This window comes from Phalaenopsis equestris, unplaced genomic scaffold (assembly GCF_001263595.1).
Source record: "Phalaenopsis equestris unplaced genomic scaffold, ASM126359v1 Scaffold000198, whole genome shotgun sequence".
NCBI lineage: Eukaryota > Viridiplantae > Streptophyta > Magnoliopsida > Asparagales > Orchidaceae > Phalaenopsis > Phalaenopsis equestris.
Window position 1 is genome coordinate 826,951 of NW_018164640.1, and position 20,268 is coordinate 847,218.

Below are 20,268 nucleotides of genomic sequence, written 5' to 3' on the forward strand. Positions count from 1 at the left end.
TGTACCTGTTGACCATTCTCGCTGCGTATGCAATATCTGGTATGGTACAATTCATTGTATACATCAAACATTCAACTGCTGAAGCATACTACGTTTTCTACATTTGTGCTTGTTATGCTTCAGATTTAGGTGATAACTCTTTCAAAAAGTTTGAAGTGGCTACCATAGGGAGTGCTAACTAGTTTCGCTTTACTCGTGTTGAACTCTGTAGGATCTTCTTAACATGCTTTCCCTAAGACAACTTCAGTGTTCATGCACTCTTGTCCTTGTTAATTCTCATCCCGAGGATCTTCCTGGTTAAACCTAAATCCTTCAACTTGAACTCACTTGATAACTGTTTCTTCAAGTCTCTGATTTTCTTCATATCTGACTCTACAATCAGAATGTCATTCACACATAAAAGAAGTAGAATATAATAATTATTGAAGTGTTTGATGAATAAGTGTGATCGATCAGGTACTTTAAGTACCCATTGTCAGACATGAGCCAAAATTGAGATCAATTTTTGAGTGATTAACAATCCTCGAGCTAAAATCGCTAAAGTCACAACCCTAACATCAGTAGGATTGTTAATGATTCGATTTCAAGCCAAGCTGGGGACAGCTCAATAAAAATTTTATTCAAAACTTTGGCTCGTAGTTCGACTCATTTATTTTAATCTGAGCCAGAATTCAAATCAACTTTTGAACGATTAACAATTTTAGAGCTAAATTCACACCCCTTCATGTAATTTTTCTTTAAACTATTATGTTGATGCATTAACGCATACCACAATCAAATCATTGAAAATTTGTTAGAAATGAGAAATATGAGTTGTTTATTCTTCTTTTATTTATTTATTTTATTTATTTTTTGGCCTTTTGGCTTAATCTCATCTCTCTTTTTTAAGAAAAAAAAAAAAAAAAAAAAAAAAACAAATAGAATGACCACTAGAATGACAAATAGAATGACCTTTAGAATAACACATTAATTCAAGTTAGTGCTATAATAAAATGACAAGTAAAATGACCATTAGAATGCACTTAATATAAAACATACAATATAAATATATGAACACGTTTAACAATTTTTAAATAAAATATTGAATTTCAATATATTTTCAGAGTATTTAATATTCATATTCTTCTAAATGAGTTGTAAATCGAGTTAAAACTGACTCAAGCTTAACTCGTTAGCTCATCAAACTCAGCTCGAGAGCCGGTACTCATTGATCCAAGTCCAAGCTCCCAAGTAACAATGACTAAAAGCAAGTGGGGTCTGGGAGCCAATTGGCAATACTTAGTGCTAATTGCAGTTCATGCTCATCTAATTACCATATTTTGTCCATTTTAATTATCTTTTAACCATGTGGCTATTTCGTTAACTTCGACAAGAAAAAGCCAGGACAAGGCTTTTCTCCTGAGCATATTATGACAATAGAATCTACTTAAAATTATGATGTAAAAGAGTTCAAAATCACATATTTAATTATTTTATTTTTAATCAATAGATATAAGAAGATTAAAATATGTCTACTATTTTGAAGGCATTTTTGTCACGTTTATGAGTATGGAGATTTTATTTGGCATTTACATATCTACCATATAGTTCTTAAGTATTTACATATTTTATGCCTAAATTTTTATATTCACATTCATGGCTACAATAAATATAGGTTTTAGTTGCGATGATCTTAGCCTATGGCAGTAATTGTTAGCATCAATTTTTTGATGTCACGAGTGTAAGGTGTCCACTTGCACGATTTGCGATGATTTATCGTTAGTCCATAGCATCTGACAACTCAAGACTCCAACCTGAGACTCTCTAGCACTTGTTTGGCGCAAAGAGCTATGGTTGACGGTGATTAAGCTTTACCCGGGAGAACCTGCCATCAGAAAAGTTCATTCAGGACACGAGACATATTTGGTGTCTATTCTAATGTTTAGAAGTCACCGAACGTCCGTCTGGAGCCTCTTGTGACCAATGGAAGCCACGGGATTTTCCTACACGCATTACGGGATAGTTAGGGTTTAGGACACCCTACCCTAAGACGACCGTGGGCAACGACTTTTTCCGGTGGATGATCGATCAAAATACTATTTTCTAGAGTTATGGGACCACATTTCATATGGAATCTCTCATAGCTTAAGAATCGAAAAAATCCTCCGTTGGGTATTCTCACTGAAAATCAGCGTTTTGGGGTCAGGTCGGCACCCCGATGTCGACCCCGGGCGCCTAGGTGCCCAAAACTGCTTTCTAGGACACCTAACCAAAGCCATTGGAAGTCTGGAGCCAGTCCACACTGCCTGGGCTCAATACTGGGTGCTTAGGTGCCAATTCAGAGCTAAATTTGTCTGTCATATTCAATATTTTCTGTCGCAAACCTGTTGTTCATCCGATGCTAAAACATTACGTCAGATTTTCGGATGTCGGTACATTCTCAATAGTAACCGACACAAATAAGACAAATCAAACGCAAATAATTTACGTCAAACTATTTTCAACACACATTCGATGTAAATTATATTATCGACCCCTGATTTAATCGTGAAAATAAGTGTACTTAAAACGGACACAAATCCTACAATAATTCCTTATTAGCAACCGATTTACCATCGTTTTGCATCCGATATGTCAGACACAAATTTGCTCAATTTTTGTAAAGTGACTCTGCCCCAACTTGTTAATCCTGCAAAATAAGAACTTATATCACTTCAAATTATAAATTAACAACTATGAACATTACATATGACAAGCACAATGAAAATATTTAATATTAACGACATACTCATCTAATTTATAGACATATTTTAAGATGATCAACTTGTAAAGTATTACAGTATGGAGGGGTATATTAACTTTGAGAAGTTTACTTGATAAAATGAAGTCCTGGTAGTAGGAGTTAGTCTATATTAGTAGTGGTTATTTGCATGTCATTAGGAATGAAGCAAAACACAGGGAAACTGAAGGCAACTTCAGCCACCATTGGTGGTGCTACCTCACAGCAGACATGAGAATAGACAAACTAAACCAAATCAATCCAGATCAAGTCAAACCAGGCTTGTATCTCTTTATCAATTTAAGTTAGTGCAAACAGCGTCAATATAGTTTGGTCAGTAATTTTGTCAGACTAAGTAAAATCAAGCACCAGTTCAGTTCTTTTGAATGCCTTTGAGATTCATAATTTGCTTTGAAAGTTGTGTTTGAATAACTAAATTCTTCTTAAGAGAATTGAGTATAATCCGATTAAATAAGATAGGAGAGAGAGAGAGAAGTGTATAGTAATGAATAGTAATCAGTCTTATTAATTTGTTCTTTCTAATAAATTAATGAACTTTTTATTTATATAGAAGAATGTATAATATATGAAGTTACATGTTAGCCCTTGTTTTAGTGAGGCCGTTATAAGGTATTTTACGTTTGTGAGTCTGTGGCTCAACTACCTTCTGGCTCGGTCGACTGAGCTTGGTAGGTTTTGGTTTGGTAAGGCTTGCTTGGTCGCCTATGCTGAGTTGGCACAGCTGGTCCGTTGATCTTATCTGACTTTGGGTCGATAGGACTGCTTTGATCGGCTAGATGTTGTTGATCGACTAAACTAACTTGACTATCGACTATTGATCTTTGAATGAGAAGCATATGTCGGAGGAATGAGGCTATGCTATTGAACAGATGGTGAATCACCATAACTTGATAGATAGCTCATTCCTTGACGATGAGGGTTCTTCGGGATATTTTTGGGCTATGTTTCTTGACTCCTAATAAAAAATCTCAGGGGCGTCCTTGAGACGATTGAAGATGCAAAATTCTTTATTTGAGTTGGATTACAATGATAGGCAGGCCGATGCCTTAGCTCTACCCAACCAGTCTTATTCTTTAGTTCAGGTGGCCTACATCCAGTCCGAATAGGGGGTTGCATTTTGCCAAACAAGCGGTTTATTTAGTCTTTCATATGAGGGCACTCCTTCGTTGTACTTCTTTTCTCGTGAACAGCTGGATCTTCTTGAGATTCATGCAGACGCATTCCTGACGTACTCCCACGAATATAAAATGTATTGTTCACGAGACTTCATTAATCTGCTATCAGAGATCGTTATCTGCAGTATCTTTGCCTGACTTGCTGATCCAAGAGCCTCTTCCATTTGGCTTGAGAACTTTTGTGCCTCAGATTTTTTTTGGTAGCCGTGAAGTTTTTGTCCTCTTTTATGTTTCCAATATTAAGTAATCGCCTTGTTTTCAAAACTAAGAAACAGTCCCGTGTATTGTTAGCATGCCATCCAAAACAAATGAAATGCTTATCGTAAATTACTTAACAAAAGAACATGTCATTAGAAATTCTTGCCTTTAACATTAATCTATATCATGCTCAATATATCTATATCAAATATATCTATATATATATATATATATATTATATATATATATATATATATAGAGAGAGAGAGAGAGAGAGAGAGAGAGAGAGAGAGAGAGAGAGAGAGAGAGAACAAAATAAAACAGCTTAAAGTATATTGTAATGTTGTTTGGATTATTGTAGCCAAACTTGCTAGTATTGTTGTTGACTTGGGAAAGGACATAGATCTTCAAACTTAGTTAAATGTGTACGCATCATTTAGAGGTAGATTGGCTGAGAGTATCGGAAAAAAAAGTAATAATAAAATAGTTTGTGAATCCATGCAATGACCTGACAACAGAAGATAAAAAATATTGACAAGATATTTTCACAATCTGTGAAGAAATCATGAATGAATTTGGTGGTCTAAACAAATATATATAATTTTTCCTAATTACATTTATATCTTCTTTACAAGTTGTTTGATTTAATTTGAAATAATCTCAAATCTAGGTAAATTGACTTCACAACATAAACTAACATGTCAAATATCAATTTGAACATTGTTTTGAAAGAGTTGGTAAATATATAATTTCAAAATTCATCAACATACCCCTCTAATTTGAAACCTTATGTTGAATCTGAGAAGGTTCTGTGAATCACACCCAATGAAAAGAACGTATGATAGGAGGAAGAAGGAAATAATGAGAAATGGGTGCTCTAGTGAAACAGTAGAAGGAGGGAACTGTGTAATATTTTATCTATGAAATGATTTCGTTATATATAGACAAATTGGGTACAAAAATTGAAGTTAGATTTTTTGCCTTTGTTGAAGTGTGGTATTTATAGGTTATTTTAGGAATTATATCCCTATGGGCCCCTGGACTTGCTGTTCTTTTTCTAGGTCGTATGGGCCGACAAGGTGAGCTGCTTAATACTGTTGGTCGCCCAATCGATGGACCTTTTAGGTAAGGTAGATCGACTTGATTTTTGAAGATAATCAACATGATTGATCCAGTCGGTTGGCATTAGATTATAAGACGTATTAATCTGGTCATCATCCCTCAATTTACGTCGGGGAATATGTGTGAGTTGGGTAAAGCTAGGCCCCCTGACAAAGGGTGAGTCTATTGTTAATTTACTCATTAAGCAAAAGGCTCCCTAGCAAAGGGTGAGAAGATGGGTAATTTACTCATTGAGAAAGGAGATCACGCTAAAAGTTGTCTCTGACGTTAGGAGGCATCGCTCAGACATTGAGTAGCATGAAACTATCAGTCTTATATGCCACTGGGTTATTATCTAATGGGCCCACCTTTGCCTCGTGATCTTTTCTTAGGACGTTGGATTGCCTCAACATTCGTATCGACACATTTTCTGTGTACACCTTTGCATAGCTTCTTCATTTGAAATCCAAAATATAATAAATTTCCACCAATAATAAATCTAGATATTTAAAAGACAAAAAAAAACCTAAATTAAATAGTTTTGATTAAAAATGAGTATAAAATAAACACAATATTAAATAAAATCAATAATTCATAGAAAATTCATTTGGAATTAAAATGTTTTGAAAATTTCAAAGTGCAATTAGTTTCCAATTTTAAATATCTCTGTACAATTCATAATGTTTAGGTATCATTTAGTTTTTTATGAGTTTTTAATTTAAAAATATATTGAAAATTCAAGAAATTATAAAATTAATAATAATAATTCAAAAAACCATAAAACTTTCACAAATCATGTTTGAAGTTAATAAATCATGTTTGACGTTAAAAAAAACTTATAAAAATAAATAAATACAGGATAGTTTTTAACTATTTAAGTCAAAATATACAAACCTTTTCAAAAATTCAAGATAAATTAAATTTAAATTATAAAAATTCACTAAGCAAATAAAACTCTTTAAATCTTATTTTTATTGCTTTATAAGATCTCTAACTTCTTCAAATGGTTTGACACACACACACACACACACACACACACACACACACACACACACACACACACACACACACACACACACACACACACACACACACACACAAACACACACAAAGAAGCAACTTCTCTACATCTCATTGTGTACGCTGATCATCTAGAATATGTAATAACAAAACTTTCATAAAATGAAACAAAGATATGCAACATATGTCAACTATAAAATTACTTCTATTCGAGTTGCAATAAATGTTAACAAATAAGAGATATACATACCAATGAGCCAAACTCCGTCATCAAAACATGAGGCATGCTCTCCAATAATATAGAATGGTTGTCATAGCAGATCCTGCGTGCCATTGTTTTCATGCTCATGGGAGTCAGTACGAGCAGGAGTTTTAGCTACTTTACTACTCTCCCCTTCACTAGACCCGCTTCATGATACTAATATTTTTGCTCGTCTCATAAGCCTCCTGTCATTTCTATAAAATATATAAATTGATTAGTAAGTTCGGAAGAAGAGTAATCATCTTTTGCACTCTCCCTCGGTAAATTGGCATCCTTTTTATAGCCTCAAGCATAAAACAACTAATGAGCACAAGTGACATAACTTTATATGAAGAATTTCAAATAGTAATTAAAGTGACAAGAAATGAAAACTTTACTTAATGTTCAATTTCCTCATTAAGAAGACAGCCCTGCTGAGTTTAATAAGTAGGAAAATCATGCTAATCAAATATTGTAAGAGAAAGCTCAACATATCCAGCAGGTATTCTATGCATCATTAAAGTGGCTAACATAACATAGAAAAAACAAACTCAAGAAGTATTCAGCCACAAAAAGCATATAAAAAGCCTATAAGAAGTAAAATATGGACTAGATGTATAACCTCGATGTAGTTCCTCAAAGAGAAATGATAAAAACTATACAATATTGCAGATTCATCCTTATTTCAGTAGAGAATATAAGAAAATAAAACAACCTGCAGCGTTATCACATTTACTGAAATCAGTATATGAAGAAACTTTTGGTCATGTAATAGCAGATATAAGAAGAAAAAATGATCATAGCCAAACACTGAGAAGTATTAAAAGTATATATATAATTATATGTAAGAATCACATATAATTAAATCTGATCTTAATATCTGTGCATATGTGATTGAAGATATATCTTCCTTGAATAAGTACAAAGATCTACATGGTCATGTCTTTAATATATGCACAGCAGCAGCAGCAGCAGCAACAACAACAACAACAACAACAAACCTTTATCCCACAAACATGGGGTCAGCTACATGAATCATTTTTCTCCATTGTGCCCTATTGAGTGTCTTTAATATATGTGCAAGTTAACAAAATCAATGTATAAGGATACAGGTATACTTTCTAGGCCTTATGGGACAAAAGCAGAAAAGCATGAAAAAATAAATAAGTTTTAAGCTGACGGTTAAACTTACAATTATGTTGCCTCTGCTTTAAAAAAGAAGGGGGCATTAACATAGATACCCCATAATTCTTATGTGTTTACATACCTAAACTTTGTTTTTTTACATTTATACCACCCAAATCTTTTGTATCACATAAAAAATACCACAGATTTAATTTTTAGAAAGTGATGTACACCTTTTCATGCATAGGATAAAAGGTGGTATCTATTATGTATGCAAACATTGAAGTTTGGGTGGTAGATACCTAAATATATAGGAATTGAGTGGTATGTATGTAAATCTTCAAAAAAAAAAAAATCCTAAATTTGCGCTTTATTTATACCAAGTTCAACATTCCACTACTTTTAAAAGATCAGAAGAATTTAATGAAAAAGACTCTCTTACAAGAGCACAGCCCAAAATAATCTTACCTAAAGAGAGCTTAACAATATGTTTCTAATTTATCACGCAATCCTTTTCAGATGCATGAAACTCATAGATTTCTTTCCAGGTAGTTACAAATCGACATTACTCAAACCAGTGAAGAGTTAGTCCAATATAGAGGCCACCAGGAAAAGCTTTAGAAATGTAAATAAGACTATAAAACAGAAACGAAACCCTTTAAGTTAGTTGCTTTCTTGTCGGTTGAAATATATAAGAAGGTGCGTGTTAGATATAAAGAATTATTGCCAACAATTTTACAGAAAACAGAAAAAATAATTATTCACTACAATGTGGTAGCATAGAAGAAAAAGACCAAAAAAAGCAATAAACAGAAATGCTAGTGCGCATTAGAAATGCGTCAGCACAAATCTCAAGAAAATTCATCAGACTAAGCGATGAAAGTATGGTCAGAAAGGGCCCACAGAAGGAAGATCAAAAAGTCTCATTAATTGAAGATTAAAGGAATTGACTGACCAAGCATATACCACTTAAATCAAGACCAGATGCCAGCCGAATGCAAGTCGTTCGATCTAGGGATCAAGAGACACCAAGTTGAGGGAAGACATTAACCCAACTCTCGCCCTAGCATCACCAACCATCTCACAAAAAACCCCCGATATTCTTCATCAAGAGACGGAGGGTACTACCACGATTCATGCCACAAACACCCCAAAGGAACTTTGGTCAACGATTGAGTTATGAGTTGAATTATGATGATCACTCTTTGTCTGACGGCCTAATGTCAACCTGGCGATGGAAGCTCTTTATCTAGGGTTCAATATTCTACAGTTGCACCAGAGCAGCCAACCAACATAACCATGTCGACTGATCCAAGTCCAACTAAATCGAAGATCGTCAAAAAGCCGATTGGCAACCTAACTCAGCATAGTCAAACAAACAATCCTTACCAAACCAAGACCCGTTCTTCTCAACTGACAAACCAATAGTATAGTCGAGCATACCTCATTTATGTAAATACCTTGTAACTCCCCCATTAAAGCAAAGTAAGTGTGATATGATGCAAATGCCCCCCCCCCCCCCCCCTCTCCTATAAACAACGGGCTCATTTATACAGTAAGGGCTAATTGAAAATTCATTTTACTATTCATTATCGTGCACTATATTTCTCTCTTTCTCTCTATCTCATATTTTACGCTCGTGTGACTCTCAGGCATATTTAGATTCAATATCCTAAAAGATTCAGTGAGCGTGTATCAAATGGGCGATGAAACTAGGTGAGAAATCCCCTACGTCCCCTGGGACGCAATCAAGTTGCAAACAGTTGTGAACTTCTTGACAATTTTTTTTTTTTTTTGAGTCAAGTGAGTCATGCGAAGGATCCACTACTGACAACCAAACTTGAATTTTATACATCAATGAATCCTTTAATCAAATAGAGGAGTGGATCGGGATTGCTCTAAGTAGTCCGATAGAAAAGCACCTCCACCATTCAGTCGCAATAGAATTTGAAGTCACAAACAACCAGACGGAGTATGAGGCCCTAATTGCATGCATGTGTTTGGCCTATGAGATGATGGGCACCTGATATCTCTTTGCAAAATCAGACTCCCAGTTAGAGGTAAATCAGGTGAAGAGAGAATTTAAAGTCAAAAATAAGATAATGGTCAAATACATCAACAAAGCTAACATGAAAATCTAGAAATTTGTCAACTTTAAAATTGACCACATTATCAGGGTACATAATCAAGTAGTCAATCTTTTGTCAAAGTTCATTTGCATTGGGGGAGGGAACACCACAGAAATTAATCTAGTCCGCTCTTCTTGGCCAATAGACCAACAAGATAGCCGAGCATAGGCTCGTTTATATAAATGCCTACAATACCTTGTAACACCCCTATTAAAACAAAGATAAGTAAATACATATGTCAATTATACCTTCCTCTCCTATAAATAAATGGCTCATTTCTTCAGTAAGGGTTAATCAAAAATTTATTTTACTATTCATTACTGTGCACTCTCTCTTTCTCTGTCTCTTACTTTACGTTTTATTCCTTGGTTGTGAGTCCCAAAAATACTCAGATTTAACAACCTAAAAGGTTCGGTGAGTGTGAATTAAATCACCTGTTAAAATCCATTCTCACTCGACCAAGGTATTTCAGTCAGCTCCTCAAATGGGCGATGAAATTGAGTGAATTCGACATCCCTTGCGTCTCTGAAGCTGCAATCAATTTGCAAACAGTGGCGAACTTCTTCACAAATTTTTTTGAGTTATGCGAGTCGACTAATGATCCACCATCGGCATCCAAATTTGAATTTTATACATTGATGAAGCTTCTAATCAAACAAAGGTGTGGATCAGGCTTGCTTTAAGTAATCCAACAGAAGAGCATCTCTACATTCAGTCGTAATAGAATTTGAAGTCACGAACAACCAGGCGGAGTATGAGGCCCTAATTACAGGCCTACATCTGGCCTATGAGATGGGCGACAGACATCTCCTTGTAAAATCACACTCCCAGCTACTGGTGAATCAGGTGAAGAGAGAATTTGAAGTCAGAAATAAAATAATAGCCAAATACCTCAATAAAGCTAGCACGAAGATCTGAAAGTTTGTCCACTTCAACATCGAGCACATTGACACGGTACATAATCAAGTAGTTGATCTTCTGTCAAAGTTCATTTGCGTTGGAGGAGGGAATTCCTCAAAGATCAATCCAGCTAACTATTGAGAAACACGAGGCAATGGAGGTGGAAGCTGAAGAAACAAAATGTTGGATGGATCTCTACATCCACTTCTTAGAGACCGAATAGCTCATAAAATAGATCACAGACCCTAAGAGGTTCAAACTCAAAGCCATTCAATGTCTCGTGATTGAAGAAAAACTGTTCTAAGAGTCTGCAACTTCACTTTACTTGAGGTACATTGGAGAGAACCAAATAGAAGTCCTCCGAAAGCCACTTTGGAGAGTGTGGGAGTCACTCTGGAGGAAAGGCCATGATGCATAGAATCCAATGATAGGGTTGCTTCTGACCAACCCTCCTGAAAAATGTGGAGGAATTTTATGAAAGATGTGAGTAATACAAGAAGTAAGCACCACTGCAGCATCAACCAACCCATAGATTGTAGACGATCGTCAGCCCTTGGACTTTTATCATTTTAGGGCTCGACATCTTTGGATCTTTTCTACCATCAAAGGATTGACACAAATTTTATTTTGTCGTCGTGGACTAAGAACTGAATCGAAGCAAATGCACTCACCCAGATAACTGTGGAGGTTGTTTGAAAGTTCAAATGGATGAACCTCAATTATCGATACGGTTTATCTCGTCATCATTACTGACAATGGAATGCAGTTTGCTGACCAAGGGATAAAAGACTTCTGCTAGAGTTAGAGAAAGAGCCTAAAGTTTATGTCAGTGCATCATCTCAGACCTAGCAGTCAAACAGAACCCACCAACAAAATAATTTTGAATCTACTAAGAAAGAAAGTCAAAGGAACCAAGGAGAATTGGGCAGAGATCCTCCCGTCAGTCCTTTGGTAAAACCGAATGATGCCACCAAATAGCAACCGACCGAGCAGCATGGAATATAAGCAATGTTGTCAGTCAAATATAATTATCACAACCATCAAGTACTGGCGGTCTCCACATTCAACAAAGATAATTTGGTAGATTACAGGAGGCAAACAATGAAAGGATAATGCTCAGGCTCCACTTAGCAGAAAAAAACAGACAAGTTCATCCCTTCGACAAAAACAAATCAAGAGAAACACCACCCAATACGAAAATAAGCATGTCGACAGAATACATTCACCCCAGAGACCTTATATTAAAGAAAGCCAACCTAGCAACATGAGGATTGACGGTCGACAAGATGGATCAAATATGGACCAACCCATTCATCATTGACCAAAGATTCGCTCTGCAACAAACCATCTCAAGAAATACAATGGAAAATGAATCCCTCAGAAATGGAGAGAGATTATCTAAAAAAATTCATCAAAAAATTTCTTGTACCAACACACGAGAAATAATAAAGGGGTTTTCGTTCTAACTTATAAATTTCTACGATTGAGACATACTAACAACAATTTAACTAATGATGTGGATAATCATATGTTCCAATAACACTCGAGGAACTCAAGAAGTTCGTGCATTTTAATGTCTAACCAACACTCGAGGAACTTGAACCCGAACAGTAAAACCGACAGCAATGCTAAGACGTCTGATCTCCAGAAAACACAACACTATCCTACAACGCTCGTGCATTATAAACATGTCTCCAAACTTGAGTTGAATATAGTTATGGAGGTAATTCCCTACCCAACTGTGACGAATTCGATGAAATATATTGAGCAAATTATGCCAAAAATGAGCCTTGACGATTACCCCTATGAAAATAACGACAAGATTTCCCTAATAAGCTTAGCACAAGGTACTTAACAAGCTTAGCACAAAGATTTGACCATGTGGCCAAAATTCAAGATGTGTAAGTCTTGAGTCGGGCATCAACATCAAAATCCGAAAATAATATGACATGTCTGATCAGTAGAAAATAATTAAAATGACAGATAACAACGCAAGCAGAAAATAATTAAAATATGACATGTCGATTAACCCTATGAAAACAACGATAAGATTCCCTTAATAAGCTTAGCACAAGGTACTTAACAAACTTAACACAAAGATTTGAACATGTGGCCAAAATTCAAGGTGTGTAAGACGTGAGTCGGGCATCAACATCAAAATCTGAAAATAATATGACATGTCTGATCAGTAGAAAATAATTAAAATAACAGATAACAACGCAAGCAGTCTATTTGATAAAAAAATACTTAAAATGATCGACAACAATACAAGTAGTTTGATTTGGATTTCACAACTAAAAAAATGACCCTCAAGACCCAAGCACCAAAAAACTTGCGACTCTAAACTCAAATCAGGCAAAATTTTGGAGGTCGTTCCTTATCCAGTAGGGACAAGCTCCGCAAAAAGTACAGAGTAAATCTCACCAAAAGCAAATCTCAATGTTTACGTCGTTTGAGGAGGCAATCCAACCGAACAAACAAGACGGGGTAAGAGTAAAACTTGAGTCAGGCAGCGAACACATCAAAACCAACCAAAATGACTCTCTTAAAGGATGATCAATCAAGCATCGCAAACACAAAACAAGCAATAAAAATTAAGAAAAATATAATAAAGATAAAAACGAGACAAATAAAAAATTGGCCAACGGCCGCATTTCATTTCATTTGATCGGTCGATTATAAATCATTTGATATGTTATATTGTCATTACGAATACATTCTCTTTATCAGTTTATGCCTATATATCTTTGCATTATTATGCTCTTCAATTTCTTCATAACTCACTACCAGTATCATTGTTATTATCACTTAACCAATTATTCATTATCTCATAGACTTCAAAAATTGAAGATAATTGTAAATTTAATGTCGAAATCTCTTTTAAATTTTTTGTGGTGCTACAAATCCTTAAAAAATCATAAATAAAAATACTTGTACGAACAAGGTAATTAATAAATTTGAGATTATTTTAACAATTTTATTAAATAAAATTATTATCTCGCTCGAAACTTCTATTAGAACAATTCTAATCATATCATCATCAACAACATTAATTATAATAAATCCTTCTTGATTATAGAAAAATAACATAATATATTCAAAATATACTTCAAAAATCATATTTCAAAGCTTAAAGTATTAAATTTTCAACTTTTGATATAAAGTATGGGATAAAACGCAATCAATCTATATTTCCCGACACATTTGGGCATGTGATCATCATATACACAGTTAATTCTATATAACATAACATCAGTTGGACATCAATATCACAAATTTTTTTAACATACTTCTGGTTAGATTAAAAAAAAATTTCATCAAATTTAGTGGTAAATTAATGAAATCTAACTGCTTTAAAAAATAGAATGTATCTTATAAAAGAATATAATTTTAAAATTTTTACCGTATATATTTATACTTACATGGCACTATCATTGCAGGTCCCAAGTCGGGATATGAAAAATAAAGAGTTGTGTTAGGTAGTCGACATTTAACTTAAAACTTGTCAAAAAAATCATGACATAAATCATTTTGATCATTATATAAATATTAGGGCGTCCTCTGGAAGCGACGTATTGTATAACCTAAATACAGTAAAAAGTGTGTAAGGGCCGCTACACCGACGCACGAGTGTGATGTCAAATAAGCAAGGATTCTCACATTACGGATGAATGAGGGTTAAGAAATTAGTCCTTGAAACTAATTAAACTAATATTAGGATAGGATCATGAAATATAGGTACTCTCAATGGGTGAATTAATAAAATTAATTGATATTATAATTCACAGAAAGATTAATATTTTATGTATTCAAGAAATTAAATGAGTTGGAGAAAAGCCTAAGAAGATTGATAATTTAAATTTTAAACTTTAATAATTTGATAAAAGTCGCACTAAAAATAGTGCAGGTGTAGTTATAGATAAGAGTTTGAAAAATAATATTGTAAAAATTAATACAACTGGAGATAGAATTATAACCCTTAGGATTATTATTGATACTAAGATTTAATATTATAAGTGTTTATGCTCCTCAAGTAGGTTTAAATATAGGGTCTAAAAATAAATTCAGTAATGACTTAGAAGACTTAATACAAATGATATCTCTTGAAGAAAGAATTTTTATTAGAAGCATTTTAAAAAGACATGTCAGTAGAATGGTAGGAGATTTCAGAAATTTGCATGGTGGCTACGATTTTGAAGTGACTAATAAAGAAGATAGAGTCATTTTAGATTTTGCTTTAGCTTATAATTTTGTTATTACTAAGGATTTTTTCAAGAAAAAAGATAAGCATCTTATTACTTATAAGAATAGATCTAATAAAACACAAATTGATTATTTTCTTATGAAAAGAAGAGATCTTCTGGATTGTAAAGATTGTAAGATCATCCAAGTGAGTATTTAAGTGCCAACATTGATTATTAGTTTTAGATTTTAAGATGAAAAGTTATAAAATAAAGAATATTATGACTCATCATTGTAAAAATAGATGAGAGAACCTAAAAGACACAAATAAAATTATTTTTATGAATAAAATTTAAGATTTCAAAATTTAGGATGTTCATGAAGAAGCAAATGCTATGTGGAATAAAGTTAAAAATTCTATTAAACAAGTAGTAAAAGATGTACTTGAAGAATCAAAAGAAAACATTTAATAAAAATAGTTTGTGATAGAATAATAATGTGCAAGAAAAAATAAACTATAAGAAGTTATGTTAGAAAAATTTGTTTAAATGCAAAAACTTAGAAAACTGAAAAAAATATCAAATAGCCCGCAGGAGTCTAAAAGAGCAATCTGCGACACTTAAAAAAAATAAAAATAGTTTGTGATAGAATAATAATGTGCAAGAAAAAATAAACTATACGAAGTTATGTTAGAAAAATTTGTTTAAATGCAAAAACTTAGAGAACTGAAAAAAATATCAAATAGCCCGCAGAGAGTCTAAAAGAGCAATCTGTGACACTAAAAAAAAATAAAAATTCAGCTCAAATAAACTGTATTAAAGATGAAAATCAAAAAATATTTTTCTTATAAAAATATTCAACATAAGTGGGTGAGTTATTTTAATAATTTTGTTAAGGAAGTTTTTGAAAAAACAACCATTCTTAGTGATCATAATATCATTAATAATAATAAAATGTTTTATTTTTACCGTCGCATTAGTAAAAAAGAAATTGATGAGGCTTTAAAGAAAACCAAGGATGGAAATTCTATGAGACATGATGATAACCCAATTGAAGTGTGGAAAGATTTAGGAGATTTGGGAGTTTCTTAGCTTATTAAATTTTATAATATTATTTTAAAAATTAAAAAGATGTCTGAGGAGTGGAGAAAGAATATTTTGGTCCTTATTTTTAAGAATAAAGATAATGCACAAGAGTGCAAATTATAGAATAATTAAGTTGATGTGTCATACTTTAAAATTATGGGAGAGGGTAATTAAATATATGTTAAGACGTATTATTAATATTTCTCATAATCAATTTGAATTTATTTCGAACGGGTCTACTATAGAAATTACACATTTATTGTGATGATTGATGGAGAAGTTCAAAGAAAATAAGGAGGCTCTATATTTGATTTTTATTGATTTAGAAAAAGCTTATCATAAGGTTACAAGAAATATCCTTTGGAGAGTTCTTTAGAAGAAAGGTGATAATATGACTTATATTCAAGCCATTAAAGATATGCAGACTAGAGTTGTTACTTATGTTCGAACCTAAGGAGAATTGATTAAATATTTTCTTATTTTTGTTGGATTACATCAAGGATCGGCTTTAAGCATCTTTTTGCTTTAGTGATGGTCTTACTAGACATTTACAGGAGGATGTACCTTGGCATCTGTTTTTTGCTAATGATATCTTTCTTGTGGATAAGATGAGAGAAAAAGCTCAAGAAAAATTTGAATTACAGAGGTCTACATTAGAGTATGTAGACCTTCATGTGCTAAAGGTCTTCATTTAAGTAAAACTAAAACAAAATACATGGAATGTAATTTTAGTAAAATTTTAATAATATTAGCTCTAGTGACAGAAGTGTAACTTTGGGTGATCAAATTATTAAAAGGTGTGAACGATTTAGATACATTGGCCCTATTGTTCAAAGCAATTGTGATATAGATGGGATGTTGATAGTAGAATTCAAGTTGGTTGGTTGAAGTGGAGAAATGTTTCGGGCCTTTTGTGTGATAGAAAAATACCACTTAGATTGAAAGAAAAATTTTATAAAATGGTGGTGAGACCTGCAATGCTCTATGACGTTGATTGTTGGCCTTTAAAAGAGAAGCATAATATTAAGTTAAGTGTTGCCGAGATGACATTGATTAGGTGGATGAGTGGCTTTACACTTAGAGATAAAATGCAAAATAAATATATTTGTGATAGGGTTGGTGTAGCTCCAGTGACGGACAAAATTAGCGAGAGTCGTCTTCCGTCTGATGATACGATTAAGAGAGTAGATGTTTTAGATTCGACTTATGTTAAGAAAGACAAATGTAAACTTCAGAAGACTTGAGCTTATTGTATAAAAAAGGATCTTAATTTATTAGAACTAAATGAAAATATGACACTAAATGACACTAAATAGGACACAATGGAACACTAAATAGGACACAATGGAAAAAAAAAAAAAGACTCATGTAGCCGACCCCACGCAGTGAGATTAAAGCATTATTGTTGTTCGGTTATATACTTACATATGTTTGAATTAAAATTTAGGAATTAGATAGGTAAATATTCTAGAAAATATAGGAGCACCTAGGCACATAACCACCTAATCTTAATGTATTCAAATACCTAGCACCTAAATTTTACATTTTACCATTTAAACCAAACAAATTTTCAAATCATATCCAAAATACCACTCTTTTATCTTTTAAAAATTAAAATACTCTTTTCCACATCTTAGTACAGTGATGCCTGTATAAATTGAAGTTGAGCTGTTAGATATGTAAATACATGAGAATAAAGTGTCTCTCATGTAAATCTCTTTTTTTTTATTCAGATAAAAAGATATGGCTGAAATGTTTATCTCAAATTTGATATGGAGTTTCTGTAATTTAGTTAATCGAGTGGAACTTATTTAAACAGAAAACACCAGATAAACGTAAACGACTGAAATCGAGTGCTATGTAGATCTTCCCATCATTTCCTTGAAGAACACCCTATAAGGGAATGTCAAGGTAACAGAGTGAGCAGGCATATGGCACACTTTGATCTCAAAAGAGCATCGAAATTGCGAATAAACTACCGTTGAAGCCACCCGCGTCAGATTAACACTTCCAACAAGAAAAAGATGCGATGTCGAAATATCAACAGTCACTTATTCCCGAAGAACTCATCAGCGCCGAGAGGCCCCAATCGGCCCGCCTCACATTCACTCCAACTTCCCCCTAAAACCAGATCAGTTGGCCATCGATAAACATAGTTTTCTTAGGATCAATGCCCCCATTGTACTTTCTTACCTTTCAGGATTAATTTTTTCTCAAAACATCTTTTAGCAGATTTTCAAAACATTGTTTAGCGGATAAACGATCCAATAACATATCCGTAGAATTAAACCAAGCTTGCCAAACTAGACAACGCACAGAATTTTTTTACTCAATAGTATAAACTGATAAAATGCAATTGGTAAAACAAGAAACCAAAACCATCCATCCACATACAAACACAAAAACTCAAACACACCTTGCAAAGACAGTCAAACAAACCCTAAAACTTCAGATGAACTAACCTATTCATGCAATCTTCACCTCGATTGTCTTTGTCTTCTTCGGCTCGGGAGGCGGCAGCTTCTTCACCGTAACGATCAACACCCCGTCGCGGTAGATCGCGTTTATTCCTTCAACATTGGCATTGTCCGGTAGCGAGAACTTACGCATAAATTTCCCCACCCGCCGTTCCAAACGAAGATACTTCCCCCCACCTTTCTTGTCATCTTCCTCCCGGCCACGCTCACCAGTAACGGTTAGCAAGTTACCGTCCTCAACCTGAACCTTGATCTCGCCAGATTTAACTCCAGGCATATCGAGAACAAATTCGTAGGCCGACGGAAGCTCCTTGACGTCTGCCGGTGTGGAAGCCATCGCTTGTGCGTCGTGAACATAATTCCTCGTCGGAGTGTTGAAGGCTTTCTCCACTTCTTCCGGCAGCTCTACCAAATGCCGCAGCGTAGAGAAGGGTGGGTCCTCTAGCCTGTAAATCCGTGCATCCATGGATTCTTGCTCTGTTTCTCTTTCTTAATTTTTTCTCTATGAGGGAGCTTCTGGTGAGCAGAGGAATAAATAGGGCTGGATGCTGGCGGAGTTTATTCTACTAGAGTCTGGAGGGGACGAGAAGCTTCTAATGGCTTCTGGAAGGGCCGGATTGAACACTGGAAGAGTAAGACGTAAATTTGTGTGCAAGGATATGACACATAAATTTGTGTGTAGTCCTATCAGGATCATTGAAATATATATACATGTTTTTCGTGGAAGAGAGGGCAGCAATGCAAATTGAAAAAAAAGATATCTAATAAATTATAAAAATTACGTCGCTATTTCTAATGTGTTAAAAAAAATTTAAGACAAATAATATTCTTAAAATTATATTTATTTCAATACATTACATAAATATAAGTTAAAAGAGTCTTTCTTAACAGAAACAACAGCAACACAATAGATCTCTCAAACAAACACATACTTCTTCAACAGCTGCTTTCTGACAGCTCCTAAAAGGTGCTTCTCCAAGAAGCAGCTTCTTGAAAAAACAGTTAAAGTCATTAGCGCACCCTTAGTTGTCAACTTACGTATGTTATCTGTAGGGTTTTAAATGAAACATTGCACTATATGAGCAATTCAAACCCGACTTGATTAAAACTAGATTTTGTTTGTTCAAATTAATAAACAAAAAAACATGAACAATTTGTAAAAACTTGAATCTTACATGAACTAAACATGAATATAATTGAACTTCTTTATTTATATTTATGAAACAACTCATTTGTTGTTCAACAAGTAACTTATTAAATATTTAATATTAAACTCAAATATAGCTTGTACCATATATGAAACATTCTTTAAATAAAATTTATGTTTTTTATAATTAATTTAATTGTAAATTTAATATTAATATATTATTATATCAATAATATTTTTAGATTAATTATTAACTATATGTTTATTTTAATATAAATGATTAGCTATTTGGAAATTAACCCAATAGAATTTTTTTAAATGAACTTCACTTTTTGTTCATTCTCTTTTTATTATGCTTGATTTGTTTGTAATTAATTTTTCTCAATTATTTTTACAATTGATAAATGGTTTCACATTATCAGTTACTTTGTAATACTAATTCATTTAGATTTTCTTTCTCTTATTTCAATATCTTCTTCTCTATCTTAGAATTCATTCTTGTGAGAATATAATTATTAAATATACTAGATTACAACGTGTGGGTTAGTTCATTTGTTTATAAAATTTATTCAATTGATTATTTATGCATATTTGTAATTTTATTTGTTATATATTTATATAAAAACAAGATATTCATTTGAATTTTTAGCTCGTTTAAATACTCGTTCACTTGTCATAAATAAATTAAGTAAAAACCAAATTCAAACAT

General features: G+C 33.4%; 1 protein-coding gene across 3 annotated transcripts; it reads right to left on the reverse strand.

Annotated features, from left to right (window-relative positions):
• Positions 1–2,513: 2,513 nt before the first annotated feature.
• On the reverse strand, positions 2,514–18,936 carry LOC110022596 (17.1 kDa class II heat shock protein-like). 3 transcript variants are annotated; one of them, XR_002293795.1, is made up of 3 exons: positions 18,398–18,936; positions 6,524–6,720; positions 2,514–2,668 (listed from the first exon to the last, which is right to left on the reverse strand). XR_002293795.1 is itself a non-coding variant. In XM_020721631.1 (1 exon), exon 1 carries the CDS (start codon positions 18,876–18,878, stop codon positions 18,402–18,404), a length of 477 nt encoding a protein of 158 aa, XP_020577290.1. In that variant the 5' UTR covers positions 18,879–18,936; the 3' UTR covers positions 18,217–18,401. The 3 variants fall into 3 exon arrangements, 1 of the variants encoding a protein (XP_020577290.1); XR_002293794.1 differs by having other exon boundaries at positions 6,524–6,729; XM_020721631.1 differs by lacking the exons at positions 2,514–2,668; positions 6,524–6,720 and having other exon boundaries at positions 18,217–18,936.
• Positions 18,937–20,268: the final 1,332 nt, after the last annotated feature.